Source organism: Talpa occidentalis, unplaced genomic scaffold (assembly GCF_014898055.3).
Source record: "Talpa occidentalis isolate TD23 unplaced genomic scaffold, MPIMG_talOcc4v2.1 talOcc4.7, whole genome shotgun sequence".
In the NCBI taxonomy this organism is placed as follows: Eukaryota; Metazoa; Chordata; class Mammalia; order Eulipotyphla; family Talpidae; genus Talpa; species Talpa occidentalis.
The window spans coordinates 97934326-97950541 of NW_023605083.1; the positions used below are offsets into that span (position 1 = coordinate 97934326).

At 40.0% G+C, this 16216-nt stretch overlaps 1 protein-coding gene across 3 annotated transcripts in view; it reads right to left on the reverse strand.

The window, feature by feature from the left end:
- The window catches only part of FBXW10B (F-box and WD repeat domain containing 10B), a 45157-nt gene that overhangs the window by 8198 nt on the left and 20743 nt on the right, over positions 1-16216 (reverse strand). For all 3 annotated transcript variants that reach the window (XM_037492328.2, XM_037492329.2, XM_037492327.2), the window contains 3 exons: positions 12690-12811; positions 4584-4732; positions 3463-3605 (listed from right to left, as the gene is read on the reverse strand). In XM_037492328.2, coding sequence (XP_037348225.1) covers positions 3463-3605; positions 4584-4732; positions 12690-12811 — 414 coding nt within the window. The remainder of the gene's footprint in view (positions 1-3462; positions 3606-4583; positions 4733-12689; positions 12812-16216) is intronic.

A 16216-nucleotide genomic window follows, 5' to 3' on the forward strand; every position in this document is an offset into this window, starting at 1 on the left:
GTCAACATTGTTTGAATCCTTTTTCATGTGATAAAGATAGACAGACAGACAGATAGATAGATAGATAGATAGATAGATAGATAGATAGATAGATAGATAGATAGATAGATAGATAGATAAATAGAATATAAATCAATCTATGGTATAAAATAAGTATAAAAAAGTCCAGTAGGGCCTTCCTGGTGGTGCAAGGGGTTAAGACGCAACCTATGAAGCTGTCCGCAGCCTCTGCAGCACGAGTTGGATCCCCTGGCTGGCCAGGGAGCAACCCACATGGTGCAGCAGACCTCTCCTGACTCGTCCACTGCTCCCCTCAGCAGTGTATTTCAGTCAATCCGCCTGCTCTGTTCCCCACTCTGTCTCTGGTGAATCCTCTCACCACCCCCCCACACACACCTCTGGCCTGTACCCCAGCTCTTGTATGCAGAAATAAATAAATCTTAGGGGAAAAAAAAAGTCCAATTAAAAAAAGTGCATTAGGGCCTCCCCGGTGGCGCAGCAGTTGAGCACTGGCCTGCAAAGCTCTGCAGCGCCGGTTCAATCCCCGGCTGCCGGGCGAGGGTCCCACATGGCACACAGACCTCTCCTGCCGCCCGCTGCTCCCCTCAGCAGTGTACTTTATCCCTCTGCCTGTTCTGCTCCCCACTTTGGCTCTGGTGAATTCTCTCACCCTCCTGCGCTTCTGACTGTACCCAGTGCTTGTATAAATAAATAAATAAATCTTTAAAAAAAAGTCCAATTTTTTCCCAAGATGGAGATCCAATAACTTTATTGGCGTCCTAAATGTATCTTTGCACAAGGAGAAACATCTTGTCATAGGATGAGTTGCCTCTTTGTATATCTCTTTTGATCTTGCTGAACTGTGCTTACACTTCTCATTGATTCCTGTGACATTTGGTAGTTTAATCTTTACCATTATAGCCTAGTCATTTAGAGCACAGGTTTTGGGATTAGAAATCTAGGATCAAAACCTGATCCTACCACTTAATGGCTTTGGAATCTTGAGAGATTAACTTAATCTCTCAGTCTTCAGTTCTTTCCTATGTGAAAGGATAATGATTTGTGCCTCATAGGACTGCTGTCAGGATTAAATAAATTGAGGTATTTTAAAACAGTACCTGACATAACAGTGATGATTATAATCCTGGCACAACACAATCCCCTTTCACATTTTATCCCTGTCCTATAAATAAGTCATTTGTCTCCTTCTTTGTTCCTTCTTCATTAAAAGACCCAAGAGAGAGTGATGTCAGTGAAATGGTGGAGGAAACAACTCCAAAATTCTACCCTTCCATTTAAGCAATGAAATACTGGCAAAGAAAAGAAAAGAAAAAACTTGTCAGAAACAACTTTCTCAGAACTCTGGAAAATAACCCAAGGTTTGCAGAAACCTAGGGAGCACTTACACAAGAAAAATTATTTGGTCTCAGTAAGAACAGTCAACTTTGTGACATATTACCTTACCCTGGTCTAGTTCCCAACTCCCTAACCCCATGTTAGCCTTGAAAATAGCCCACATTCCTGGTACTGAAGAAAACAGTACAGACTTCATTTGTAGTGAATTATTTGACCTGTCTGGTGACTTCTTGGAAGACTGGCTCAAAAAACTTGTCTTTATTTCACCTTAGTAGGAATCCACCCAGCGCTGAAGTTGCTACTTGGGAAACATTTCTTTAAAAATCTATAGGCAAATGTTTTAGTCATTTCTGCCTATGGGAATAAATATCTGTTGGGGCAAGCAATACACTAACAAAAAAGCTTTGGAAGAAAGGCTAGGGAATGAAATGTCCATAAGGACTCTGAAAAGCCCAAATATATTCCTAGAAATCTATATAACCACACGCATACCCAGGACTGTACAAATGCTTGGGAAAGAAGTGGGAAAGAGTGAGACTCTAAGTTGGCACCCTTGACTGACCTTGATGTTCTGCACAAGCAGGTTCTCCAGGTGTCTATGGATTTGTTGTAACTGTGCAAGGCATCAAGAATCAATGTGAATGTCACTGAATGACAATGAGAATGAGAGTGGCTTGTAGCTGAGGTGGGGTGGGAGACTCATGAATGCAAGGAATGGCAACCAACATGCTGGGAACAAATTCTTTTGCATTAACTAAACAAAATCCTACTGAATCATGCTTGGAAGATTTTTCAAATATATGATTCTGATTTTCAGGTGACTTCCTAAGACTGACTCCTTCCCTAAGATCAATATTTGATCACCTATATGACATGCTAAGTTTACTGATAATCACTTCAGAGTTGTACAAGTCCTCCACACAGGCCTTCCTGGCCTCCACTCATCAGTAGTGTAGTCATACACCACAGACAGAACAGACACATATGTATCCATATTCCCTTTCACCTCCTCTAGAGTCAGTGGGTCCTATAAAGATATAAAAAAAATCTAGGGTCGGCCTCCCTGGTGGCGCAAGGAAGCACTATCAGCACTATCAAGCTATCACCAGCCACTGCAGCATGAGTTCGATCCCCTGCCAGGGAGCTACCCACATGGCACAGCAGACCTCTTCTGTCTCACCCACTGCTCCCCTCAGCAGTGTATTTCAGTCAGCTCTTCTATTCTGTTCCCCACTCTGTCTCTGATGAATCCTCTCAGTCCCATACCTCTGGCCTATACCCCAGTTCTTGAATGAGTAAATAAATAAATCTTTAAAAAAAATCTAGGGTCATATTTTACTATCCCCTGTTAGCTTCCATTGAAGTCCATTTAGTCTTTTAATCAATTCAAATAGCACTTAGTTTCCTGGAATTTTTTTAATAATTCACTCGGGGGAAGAAGCATTATTTATATATTGTACAGGAGTAACATAGAGCAGCCTGAAAAACCCATGGCCATGGAAGAATCATTAATTGACCACAACGCCTTTTCCAAATAAGCCCAGTTGTGACCTCAGACTACTTCTCAGTTGGCTCCAAGTAACCAGTACCACTAAATTGGAATTGGAATTGTAAAATGAAATGCATTTGCTATCCTAGAATAGAATCTAGCCTATAATTTGTAAGTAATTTCCCTCTTTGAACCCTCAGTTATTTTTAAACCTTTCACATGTGGATAATTTTAAGCTTTTGCGAACACAGAATTCTGGGAGTAAAGACCAATTCCAAGAATTTTACATTTACTGGAATCGGCATCATTTGGTACAGTTCTATAAATACTTCTAAGTTGGTATCATGTGTGTCTTAAGTTTAAAATTTCAAACCCTTCTCAAAATCCACATCTAGTATTGTTATTTCTTGAGAAAAACAAGAGAGGGCGGGAGAGAAAATGACCAACTGAATGGGTGGTAGTGGAAATGCCTAACAGGTAAAGGGGTGAGGAGTAAAAAGACAAAAAGTCAGCAGAGAGCAAGCGGAAGGAACAGAGCTTTAAAAATTGAAATCTAAGCTGTATCAGGAAAAGAAGAGAGAATTACATTAATGAGTCCAGGCCTTCCTGGAACCTACTTTGGATGCTTGAAGGCCATTAGGCATCGCTCATACTTTCCCACCATGCTCCAGCCTATGACCAGGCCATCCACACCTCCCGAGAGGAGGTGCCACTGGTCAAAGTACAGACACTTCACTGCTCCCTCGTGTCCAGTGAGAGACTGCAAGAAAAGATGCCGCTGTTTTCAGCCCGTCGTCAGCTCAGATTGTGATTCCTCTCAGGGTCAACCCTGGACATTTCTTTAGGTGAACCCCAAAGCTATACCTCACCAATTCATGCTGCCATTCACTAGGCATTGACCTGAGCTGGCTCTACTTTTGCTCTAAGAAGACCAGTGAATTCCATGCACTGCCACCCCCCCCACCAACTTCTCTCTCTTTCCAGAACTCTTTCCCCAGTTAAGGGGGAATGTGATCAGGTCTGTGGTTATGGCAGGCCCCATCTTTTTGAGCACCAGAGAGGGCCACAATTCCCCATCCTCTGTTGTCAATGGCTAAGGTTCTCAGCCTCAGGACCTTTCCAGGACCTGGAGGGCACCTGAGATATCCCTGTGCCTGCCACTGCTGGTTAGACCATGGTGACAAGATGGTCTTAGTGGGAAAAAAATCCACCAGCCAGGTCAGCAGCTTCTTAACTGTGATCTTGCATTCCTGGCACAAATGATATCTCACCAGTACCTACTGGAGCCAGAGAGTTTCAAATATAGCAACAACATCTTTTGTGTGTGAACAATCACTCTCAAGACAGTCAATGTTCTCTTCTCATCACAGAATAAGAAGGAAAACAAGTGTGACTTTGTTCATTCCTCTACCCCACACCAGATTCAGATTCAGAGTATTCTGGAAGAGGAAAAAGGTACTTGACCTCTGTTGTTATTCAAAGTGCCCAGTCCACATAGTGTGCTGAGTCAGAATGCAGCCTTTCTCCCATCCCCATGATAATGGGTCACATGGACACTGACTCTCCACTGAATCAGGACACCTTTTGTGGGTCCTTCCCCTCAGCTTTTAAGGACCACCCTTCTGGTGAACTAACTTGGACTGCTCTAGGATAGTCTGGGGAGCTACACAGGAGGAGAGTTTCAGTCTCCTCCAATCACCACCAGGGTCCTGTCCCCCACAGCCCACTGCCCTCTTACCTTGATCAGCTGGGTGTTGACAAGGTGCCATACTTTGACTACCCCTCGCTCACAGCTGCTCACAATGTAGGTATCATTGATCTTGACAGCCAAGATAGGGTCTTTGTGTTTAAACGTTTTCAGGCACTTCCCTGTGTTTAGATCCCACTCTGAAAGAAAAAGGGAGAGAGAGCAAGGGAGGGAGGGAGTGGAGGATATAGGATTACAATGAATTCCACACCCCCTCCTGGATGCTAAGACTGAGCCCACAAAAACAGACCTCAAAAGGCCTTTGCCTGGCCTGGCACCCCCAGAGACTCACCAACACTCCTGGTACCTGCAACACATAATTCCCTGGCCGCAGCCAACAATGACTAAATTCATGATGCAGGCCCAGGAATTTAGCACTGTAGTCCGTGTGCTAGACAGCTCATCCCCAGTAGGTCTTCTCCTCATGCCTGCGAAGTACTCACTATTAAATAGATTGCAGGAAAATTGTGCCATCTGTGGCGTGTTGTCATTCCTCTCAAATGCTATTCTCCTGACTAAGATCTTGCTCCCCTCATACTAGCCTCTGCCCTGCAAGACTTTCTCAAGGATTGGAGGCCTCTTCTGCCATTCCAGCTTCAAACCCTCATCCTTTCATCCTTTCTGCTCCACTCCTCAAAGTTACCATGCAATGAGGCATTCAGTCAGGTTAAGGAGGGAGAAGAAGTAGGAAGATTTCTTTTTTTTTTTTTAATTAATAAATTTTATTTTTATATTCCCCATGCAATTGCAATCCCCCCATTCTGACCCCAATCCCTCCCCTCCCGCCCCCCACCCCCAAAAGTGTCTCTGGTTCATAGTTTTTGTTGATTTTGATTTTCACTTTCTTATAGTTATTCATTTTCCTGGTCCCTTATTTAAGTTTTCTAGATCCCTGCTATGAGTGAGACCATCCGGTATTTTTCTTTTTCTTTTTGGCTTATTTCACTGAGCATGATCCATGTTGCTGCAAATTGCATGTGTTTATCTTTTTTGAATGCTGAGTAATATTCCATGGTATATATGTACCACATCTTCTTGATCCAGTCATCTATTTTTGGGCATTTGGGCTGTTTCCAAAGCTTAGCTATTGTAAACAGTGCTGCTATAAACATAGGGGTGCAGGTGTTCTTTGGAATTGATGTTTCTGTGTTCTTTGGGTAAATACCTAGGAGTGGAATTGCTGGATCCTGTGGAAGCTCTATGTTTAGTAGGTCCAGAAATCTCCACACTGCTCTCCATAGTGGTTGGACCAGTTTGCACTCCCATCAACAGTGCAGAAGAGTTCCTTTTTCTCCACAACCTCGCCAACATTTGTTGTTGCTAGTTTTTTTAATATGTGCCATTCTCACTGGTGTAAGATGGTATCTCATGGTAGTTTTGATTTGCATTTCCCTGATTGCAAGTGATGTTGAACATTTTTTCATATGCCTGTTGGCCATTCGCATTTCCTCTTCAGAGAAGTTTCTTTTTAGTTCCTCTGTCCATTTTTTGACTGGATTATTTTCTTTGTTGTTGTTGAGTCTCATCAGCTCTTTGCAGATTTTTGTGATCAGTCCTTTATCATTAGTGTTGGGTGCAAAAATTTTCTCCCAGTTGGTGGGGTTTCTCTTTGTTTTTGTTATTGTCTCTTTTGCTGTGCAGAAGCTCTTTAATTTGATGTAGTCCCAGCTGTTTATCTTTGCCTTCACTATCACTGCTTTGGGTGATGTGTCTGTAAAGATGTCTTTGATATGCAAATCACGTAGTGTTTCGCCTATATTTCCTTCTATATATTTTATGGTTTCAGGTCTTATGTCTAGTTCTTTAATCCATTTTGAGTTGATTTTTGTATATGGTGTGAGGTAGTGGTCAAGCTTCATTCTTTTGCATGTAGCGACCCAGTTTTCCCAGCACCATTTATTGAACAAACTTTCTTTGCTCCAATGCATAGTCTTTGCTCCTTTGTCAAAGATTAGTTGACCATAAATCTGTGGGTTTATTTCTGGATTTTCTATTCGATTCCATTGGTCTGTATGTCTGTTCTTGTTCCAATACCATGCAGTTTTGATGATTATGGCTTTGTAGTAGAGTTTGAAGTCTGGGAGTGTGATGCCTCCATTCCCTTCTTTTTTTTTCAGGAGAGCTTTGGCTATTCGGGTTTTTTTGTGATTCCATATGAATTTCATCAATAATTGCTCTATTTCTTTGAAGAATGACATTGAAATTTTGATTGGAATAGCATTGAATCTGTATATTGCTTTTGGTAGGATGGCCATTTTAATAATGTTTATTCTCCCAATCCATGAGCAGGGGATGTCTTTCCATTTCTTTGTGTCTTCTTCTATTTCTTTTAACAGTGTTTTATAGTTTTCTTTGTATAGGTCCTTTACCTCTTTTGTTAGATTTATTCCCAAATATTTGATTTTTTTTGTTTCAATAATAAAAGGGATGGTTTTTTTGATTTCTTCTTCTTCAGATTTATTGTTTGTATATAGGAAGGCTACTGACTTTTGCGTGTTGATTTTGTATCCTGCCACTTTACTGAACTGATTGATGAGTTGAATTAGTTTTTCTGTGGCGTTTTTGGGGTTCTCTATGTATATTATCATATCATCTGCAAAGAGTGATAGTTTGACTTCTTCTTTTCCTATTTGGATTCCTTGGATGTCTTTCTCTTGTCTTATTGCTCTGGCTAGGACTTCCAGTATTATATTGAAAAGCAGTGGTGAAAGTGGACATCCTTGTCTTGTTCCAGATCTTAATGGAATTGCTTTCAGCTTTTCACCATTGAGAATGATACTGGCTGTTGGCTTGTCATATACGGCCTTTATGATGTTGAGGTACGTTCCTTGTATCCCAAGAATTTCAAGGGCTTTTATCATGAATGGGTGTTGCACTTTGTCGAAAGCTTTCTCAGCATCTATTGATATTATCATATGGTTTTTATATTTCTTTTTGTTGATGTGTTGGATAACGTTGATTGATTTTCGGATGTTAAACCATCCTTGTGTCCCTGGAATGAATCCTACTTGGTCGTGGTGAATTATCTTATGGATACACTGTTGGATTCTGATAGCTAAAATTTTATTGAGGATTTTTGCATCAGTGTTCATTAGGGAGATTGGCCTATAGTTTTCTTTTTTTGTGTTGTCCTTGTTCGGTTTTGGTATTAGTGTAATGTTGGCTTCATAGAAAGTGTTAGGTATTATACCTTCCTTCTCAATTTTTTGGAAGAGTTTGTGAAGGATAGGTACCAATTCGTCTCTGAATGTTTGGTAGAATTCATTTGTAAATCCATCAGGTCCTGGGCTTTTGTTTTTGGGGAGGTTTTTGATTACCATTTCAATTTCGCTAATTGTAATTGGTCTGTTTAGGTGTTCTATTTCTTCTTTATCTAGCTTTGGGTGATTGTAGAGTTGGAGGAATTTGTCCATCTCCTCTAGATTGTTAAACTTGTTTCCATATAACTGTTCATAGTAGTTATTAATAATTCTTTTGATTTCTGCTGTGTCCGTTGTGATTTCTCCTCTTTCATTTATTATCCTATTTATTTGTGCTTTCTCCCTTTTTGCCCTTGTGAGCCTGGCAAGGGGTTTATCTATTTTATTTATTTTTTCGAAGAACCAGCTCTTGGTTTCATTGATCTTTTGGATTGTTTTTTTAGTTTCGATTTCATTTATTTCTGCTTTGGTTTTTATTATTTCTTTTCTTCTACTGGTTTTGGGGCTTTTTTGTTGTTCTTTTTCTAGATCTTTGAGTTTCGAGATTAGGTTGTTTCTTTGAGTTCTTTCTTGTTTCTTGATGTGAGCATCTATTGCTATATATTTTCCTCTTATTACTGCTTTTGCTGCATCCCATACATTTAGGAAATTGGTGTCCTCCTTGTCATTCAATTCAAAGAATTTTTTAATTTCTTCTTTTATCTCCTCGTTAGTCCAGTGGACTTCCAGTAGTGTGGGTTTCAATCTCCACGAGGTAGGAGAATACCTTGCCTTCTCTTTATGGTTTATTTCTAGTTTGATGCCTTCATGGTCAGAAAAGATGGTTGGTATGATTTCAATCTTGGTGTATCTGTTGATGTTTGTCTTGTGCCCCAGTATATGATCGATCCTAGAGAATGATCCGTGTGCGCTTGAGAAAAATGTATACTCAGATTTTTTTGGGTTTAGTGTTCTATATATGTCTGTTAAGCCTAAGCACTCTAGATCCTTATTTAGAGCTTTAGTGTCTTTACTTATTTTTTGTCTTGTTGATCTATCCATTGTTGATAGTGGTGTGTTGAAGTCTCCCACTACGTATGTGTTTTCTCTGATGTCTGTTTTCAGAGATGCCAATAGTTGTCTGATATATTTTGGTGCTCCTTCGTTTGGTGAATATATGTTAATGAGTGTTATTTCTTCTTGAAGTATTATCCCCTTGATCATAATGTAATGACCACTGGGGTCTCTTTTTATCTTTTTAAGTTTGAAATCTGTTTTATCTGATATGAGTATAGCTGTTCCTGCCTTCTTTTTTGGTCCATTTGCTTGTAGAATTGTTTTCCATCCTTTAACTTTGAGTCTATTTTTATCTTTTGCAGCTAAATGTGTTTCCTGGAGACAGCAAAAGGTTGGGTTTTGTTTCTTAATCCAGCCTGCAACTCTGTGTCTTTTTATTGGAGAGTTTAGTCCATTTACATTTAGAGTTAGTATTGATATGTTAGCATCTGTATTTGCCATTGTGTTTGTCTTTCCTTTGATTTTATTTATTTATTCTTTTAATAACTTTCTTTGGCCTTCTTTTGTTGTTATTCGTCCCTCTGAGGTTCTGGCTTTAGGACTCCTTGTAGTATTTTTTTGAGTGGGGGTTTAGTCGCAATGAAATTCCGGAGTTTCTGTTTGTCTGGGAAGGTCCATATTCTTTCTTCAAAGAGGAAGGAGAGCTTTGCGGGATAGAGTATTCTTGGTTGGCATCTGTTTTCTTGGAGTCTGTTGACTATGTCCCTCCACTCTCTCCTTGCCCGTAGTGTTTCTTCAGAGAAGTCTGATGTCAGTCTGATTGGTTTCCCTTTGAATGTTATCTGTTTCTTCCCTCTTGTTAGTTTCATTATTTTTTCTTTGTCTTGGATTCTTGGGAGCTTTACTATTATGTGTCTTGCTGTATTTTTCCTTTCGTCATGGAAGTTTGGTGTTCTTCTTGCTTCTTGTATATCAATTTTCAGATCCTTCTTAGCGTTTGGGAAGTTCTCTTCAATTATATCCATGAATATTTTCTCTGTTCCTACATCTCTCTCCTCTCCTTCTGGGATTCCTATAACTCTTATATTTCCTTTCCTCATGGAGTCAGATAGTTCCCGAAGTCTTTCTTCGGTCTTTTTCCTTCGTACTTCTCCTTCCTTTTCTGTTTTAGTTCTTTTTATTTCTGTGTCTTCAAGAGTACTTATTCGTTCTTCCATTTCATCTATTCTGCTTTCACTGCCTTTCCCAGAGTTCTTTAGCGTCTCCATTAATTCTTTGATCTCCTGCATTTCTTTTACTTCCCTCTTTAGGGACTCAATGTCATTCTTCTGGTCATTAATTATTTTCCCCTTATCATTGTTTTCCTTTATGACTTCTTCTGTCAGTTTTTTAATCACAGCAATTTTAAATTCTCTATCTGGAAGGCTCAGAAGTTAGGAAGATTTCTTAAGAGGGTCTGAGCATGTGTGTATGTAACACCATTGACCCCTCCCCGCTTCCCGCATCTTTTTCCTCCACCAACTTCAATTATTCTCTTCTGTTTTCACTTGTTCCTCCTGCTTTTCAGGAAAAATGTTATCCATGCTTAGGGATTTGGTGAAAACCTACAAATCAACATATTGGGAGCCCCAGGCTAGCAGAGCTACACCTGCATCAGCCTTCCCAGGTAATATGTCATAGCTTTTCTCTTGGTGTAGATGAAACAAATTACTATGAACTTAGTGTCTGAAGCAACACAAATATGTTCTCTTACAAAAACCCAAATAATCTCACCAAGCTAAAATCAAGGAATCAGTACGGCTGTTTTCCTTCATGGAGGCTGGGGGGAACAGTATTTCCTTTCCTTTTTCACATGCTAGGTGTAGGGTAAAGAAAATGTCAGGCTTTTCTGCCCTTCCGCCATCAGGATAGATGATGGATCCTTGTCCTGAATGCATGCCTGATGGCAGGCACCTGGAATAGGGTGTGGGCATAGGTAGATGGGATTCAGCTGAGCTAAGACTGCTTTTTAAGGGCGGCGTCACGGGGACGCCAGCAGCAGCAGCAGAAGCCAAGAAGCCGAGAAAGAAGCCGAAGCAGAAGCCGAAAGAGAAGCCGAGAAGCAGCAGAATGAACTCCAGAGAGCTCAGATAGAGTGAAGACTTGCTGGGGGCTGGGAGGCCTGCCAGCCCCCCAGCCCCCCAGCCAGCACCCCTGCCTGCCATATGCCTGGTGAACCCCAATAAAAAACCTGCAAAACTACTGAGGACTCTGACTCCTCCTTTACCCGGTCTGCATGGGATCAGAAAACCTGCACCGTGTCCAGTCCAGGCCTTTACACTAGGGGTCTCCCATATTCCTTGATTATGACCCTTCCTCCCTCTTCAGTCAGCAATGTTCCTCTGCTCTGATCATTGCTCCTTCCATAGTCACATCTCCCTTAGATCACAAATAGGAAAGCTTCTGTTTTTAAGGATCCATATAATTACACAAGGTCCCATCCCAACAATCCAGGATAATTTCCCATTTTCAGGTCCTTAACTCAATTATAAATGCTAAGTCCCTTTTGCCTTGCAGAATGACATAGCCACAAGTTCCAGGGATTAGGACATAAACATCTTTGGTTGAACATTATTCAGCCTACCACACTCAATATGTCCAAAATTAAGGCATTACCTCCTCCTCTGTTCCTCACTCTCTCCTATTCTTCCTATTTCTATTAATGGCATTGTCATATGCTCAGTGGCCTGAGCTAAAAATTCTGGCCTGTATACCTTACTCACTTTTTATATCCAGTTGGTAGTGATTTCTACCAATTCTCCCTCTAGAAATCTTCCTGTCTGGGCCATTTCATGTAAAGTCACATCCATATGAATTTCTTCACACTTGTCTGTTCTCCAGAGACACCCCAGCAATACTCTAAACTGAGTAGTGTCTTAACTTGTCCCCTACCGCCACATAATCACCCTCTTCAAATCCTTCTTCCACACTATCACAAGAGTTATCTTTCTAAAATATACATTGGATCCCATCAATCCTCAGCTTAAAATACATTTATAGCTTCCTGTGTCCTATAAGATAAAATTCAATTTCCTGCCATTCTGCAGAAGGCCCCTGATAATCTGGCCCCAGATAAACCTACCAGCCTAATCCCCAACACCACCACACATTATAGTCCAGTCACACCAAACAATGGAAATTCCCTGAATACACCATTTTCTATGAATGTGCCTGTTTCTTCTGCCGGACTACCCTATACTCTCTCTCTTCTCATTCTTAAGACCTCATTCAATTAGCACCCTGCCACACTGCTGTCCCTTGTATTCTCATTTCTGCAGCCCCTTAGAACTCAGCATGTTGGTTAAGAGCACATGATTTAGAACCAGACAGCCTTGGGTTCAAATTTATGCTGTACTATTTAGCAGCTTTGATGTGAAGCAAGTTGTTTTTCTCTCTGAGTCTTGGATTCCTCATCTCTGTCCACTCCACAGGGTTGTTGTGAGGGTTAAATAAGAGTGTGAACAGCTCCTATCACAATGCCTGTCACAAAGTCAGGACTCAATAAATGGCAACTATTATCATTCACCTATTTACTATAGCTCCCATTATGTACTTACATACAGATTATATAAGCTATATACATTATATATATTATCTGCAGATATATATGTGTGTGTATGTCCCATTAGGAGAGTATAAACACCTTGAGGAAATGAAAAAGTCATGTCTTAAGGGCTGTATCAATTTTCCCCTTTGGCATTGAGTACAGTTCAGTATTCAACAAACAGTTGTTGAAAAGATCAGTGGATGGATGGATGACAGATAAAAAAAGACTAAATGACTGCCTGTAGAAAAGCAAGTTTTTTGGCAACCCATGGATTTAGGGAAACTTCTTAGAGAGTTTTAGACATTTTTTTCTCACCTTTTATCTGGCAATCTCTTGATCCAGATACAAAGATCTTCTTATATAAATCCATGCAAGTGATTGTCCTTTGGTGGCCAGTGAAGATTCGCACACATGCCCCACTTTTCAGATCCCAGTATCTGTAGGAATGAGCCAAAAAAAGGTCTTGTGATTTTCTGAGGGCCCAGGGATCATACTGTGTATTGTTCCTTTAGATCAATAGGTAGTTGGAAGGCAGAAGTTTCATGGTTAAGCTGAGGGTCAAAGACCTGGATTTGAATCCCAGTTGCAGCACCTTTTAGGGGTAATTTTAGAAAAGTTACTTAATTTCTCTTAATTTCTTAAATGAAAATTAAGCTTCATTTCCTCATTAATCAAGTGGGAATTACAATTGTAGTAGTTACCTCATAGGGTTTTTATGAAGAATTAAATACACAAATACAGTGATGGTCAACCAGGGGTGATTTCCACTCCCAGGGGATATATTGACAATGTCTGGAGACATTTTGATTGTCACAAGTGGGAGGGAGGTGCTTATGATAGCTAATGGGTTGAGTTCAAGGATGCTGCTAAACATCCTATAATGCACAGGAAAGCCTCCACATGGAGAATTTTCTAGCCCCAAATGTCAGCAATGCTAAGGTGGAGAAACTCTGAATTAATGCCTATAACATTAGAACAACAAGTACAAAATGCTTGATAGATGTTCAGTTGGTATTAGGTAGAAGGATCCCTGGAATGACCATCACCAGGCTTAGTATCCATAGCATTGATTCAATGGAAGATCTGACCTTCAAATAAGAACAACAGATCAACTTGCCACAGCTACTTAGATCCAAAATTATCTGGTGTATATTTCTAAAGCACATCAGAGATATGTGGGAACGTGCATGAATCATACTTTGTAATAAGCAAACTTGCCTGAAGTCTCTTAACTACCATTGATAGTTCAATGGTAGTTCAGTCATAAGGCATTCATGACAGAGCAAAGTGCAATGTTAAGATAGTGGGGTGGGAGCCAGGCTACCTGAGGTCCAGTCCAAGGTCTATCACTTACTACCTGTGTGATCTTGAATAAGTTACTGAACCACTCTGCACCTCAGGTTCCTCATTCCCAGTGGGATGAGAGTGGTACTTACATCATGGAGTAATTATGAGACTTGGCACATAGTAAGCAATTAATATTTCTTTTGTTTTCCTTTGTGTTAAACTTTTTTCCTAATAATCTCAAAGGCCCTACAGCCTTACCAGTTTATCAAACCCTACTATGTGCCCACATGCTTTTAACCATGTCTGAAAAAAAGCATGTTTTGGATTTCTGTTTTTAGTCACATGGTCAACCATGTGTCCAGATTACTGGTTTTTTTTTTTATTATTTATACAGAAAGGCACTTGATAAAAATTTTCAGAAAAACAGGAATAAAAGGAACTTCCTTGACTTTGTAAAACTTATAAACTAAATCATAACAGTAAACACTACTGAAGGTATATTCCCTTCAAGAAGGAGAATAAGATAAAGATTCCTTTTCTCTTTAATTGGAAGGCATAGGCAAGATTGGAAGGGGAAAAGTAGTGCACACATACTTTTAGAACTAAGAGGTTAGCAAGGTTTCTGGATAGAAGATGAAACTACAAAAATCAATAGCATTTATCCATACCAGCAATAAACAATTTGAGAAATAAATCAGATAGCATTTGCAAAGGTAAGCAAATGAAAAGATGCTCCACATTGTAGGCCATTATGTAAATGCAAATTAGAACCATAATGAGATACCACTAGCCATCTATTAGAACGGCCAAAATTTGCAACACTGATAACATTAAATGCTGGTGAGGATTCAGGGCAATCAGAACGCATTCATTGCTGATAAGAATGCAAAAATGGTACAGCCATGTTGGAAAACAGTTTGGTGGCATCTTACAAAGCCAACTATATTCTTTTTTTTTTTTTTTAAAGATTTATTTATTTATTTATACAAGATTGATTGATTGATTTATACAAGCACTGGGTACAGTCAGAAGCGCGGGAGGGTGAGAGAATTCACCAGAGCCAGAGCGGGGAGCAGAGCAGGCAGAAGGACCGAAGCACACTGCTGAGGGGAGCAGCGGGCGGCAGGAGAGGTCTGCGCGCCATGCGGGACCCTCCTCCGGTGGCCAGGGAGCAGCCGGGGATCGAACCGGCGCTGCAGAGGCAGCGGGCAGCTTCGCAACCCAGCGCTCAACCACTGCGCCACCAGGGAGGCCCACCAACTATATTCTTACCATATGATCCAGCAATCATACTTCTTGATATTTACCAAAAGGAGTAGAAAAATTATGCTCACACAAAAACCTGCATGTGGATGTTTATAGCAGCTTTGTTCAAAATTGTCAAAACTTTTCTTTTGTCAAAACATAATTGTCACAACCAAGATGTCCTTCAGTAGATGAGTAGATAAATATACTATGGTACATCCAGACAATGTAATATTATTCAGCACCAAAAAAAAATAAGCTGTTAAACCATTCGAAGGAATGAAAGAATCTTAAATGCATATACTAGGTGCAAGAAGTCAATCTGAAAAGGTTAGATCCTGAATGATTCTGACTATACAACATTCTGGAGAAGGCAAAATCATGGAGACAGAAAAAAATATCAGCAGTTGCCAGGAATTGGAGTAGGGAGGGGAAAATGAATACATAGATGGAATACAGAAAATGTTTATGGTAAAGGACACAGAAACATTAATTCAAAAGGGCACCTGCACCCCTATGTTTATAGCAGCACTATTTACAATAGCTAAGCTATGGAAACAACCCAAATGCCCAAAAATAGATGACTGGTTCAAGAAAATGTGGTATATATACACAATGGAATATTACTCAGCAATCAAAAAAGATAAACTCATACAATTTGCAGCAACATGGATGGAGCTGGAAGGGATCATGCTTAGCGAAATAAGCCAGAAAGAAAAAGAAAAATACCAGATGGTCTCACTCATAGCCGGAATCTAGGAAACCTAAATAAGGGACTAGGAAAAAGAATAACTATAAGAAAGAAAAAATCAAAATCAGCAAGCAACTATAAACCATAGACATACTACAGGGTTGGGGGGGGGTGAGAGAGGAAGGATTAAGGTCAATAGGTGAAGCTGTATATGAGTAGGGTCAGGGAGTATATGGAAAAATCTTTCCTCTCAATTTTGCTATAAGCCTAAAATCGCTTTTTCATAGGTCTTTTCAAAAACAGGATGGTTTTGGTGCAAGATCAGAAAAACAAACCACTATTTTAGAATAGAGACCAACCAGACACTTCTTATGTATATATGGAAAATCACCATATAATAAAGATGGCACCATAAATCACTGGGGGATATCGCAGATTATTTTATAGTTGCTATAGGTGAAAATGACACCTTTTATTTAAAAAAGAAGTATAAAGAACTAATATAAAGAGATAAATATAATTAGAATAGCCCCAATAGGAAAAATAGATAAAGGACATAATCAGGCAATTTACAGAACAGGAAGCTTCAGAAGTTAATAAGCAAGCTTATTAATAACCA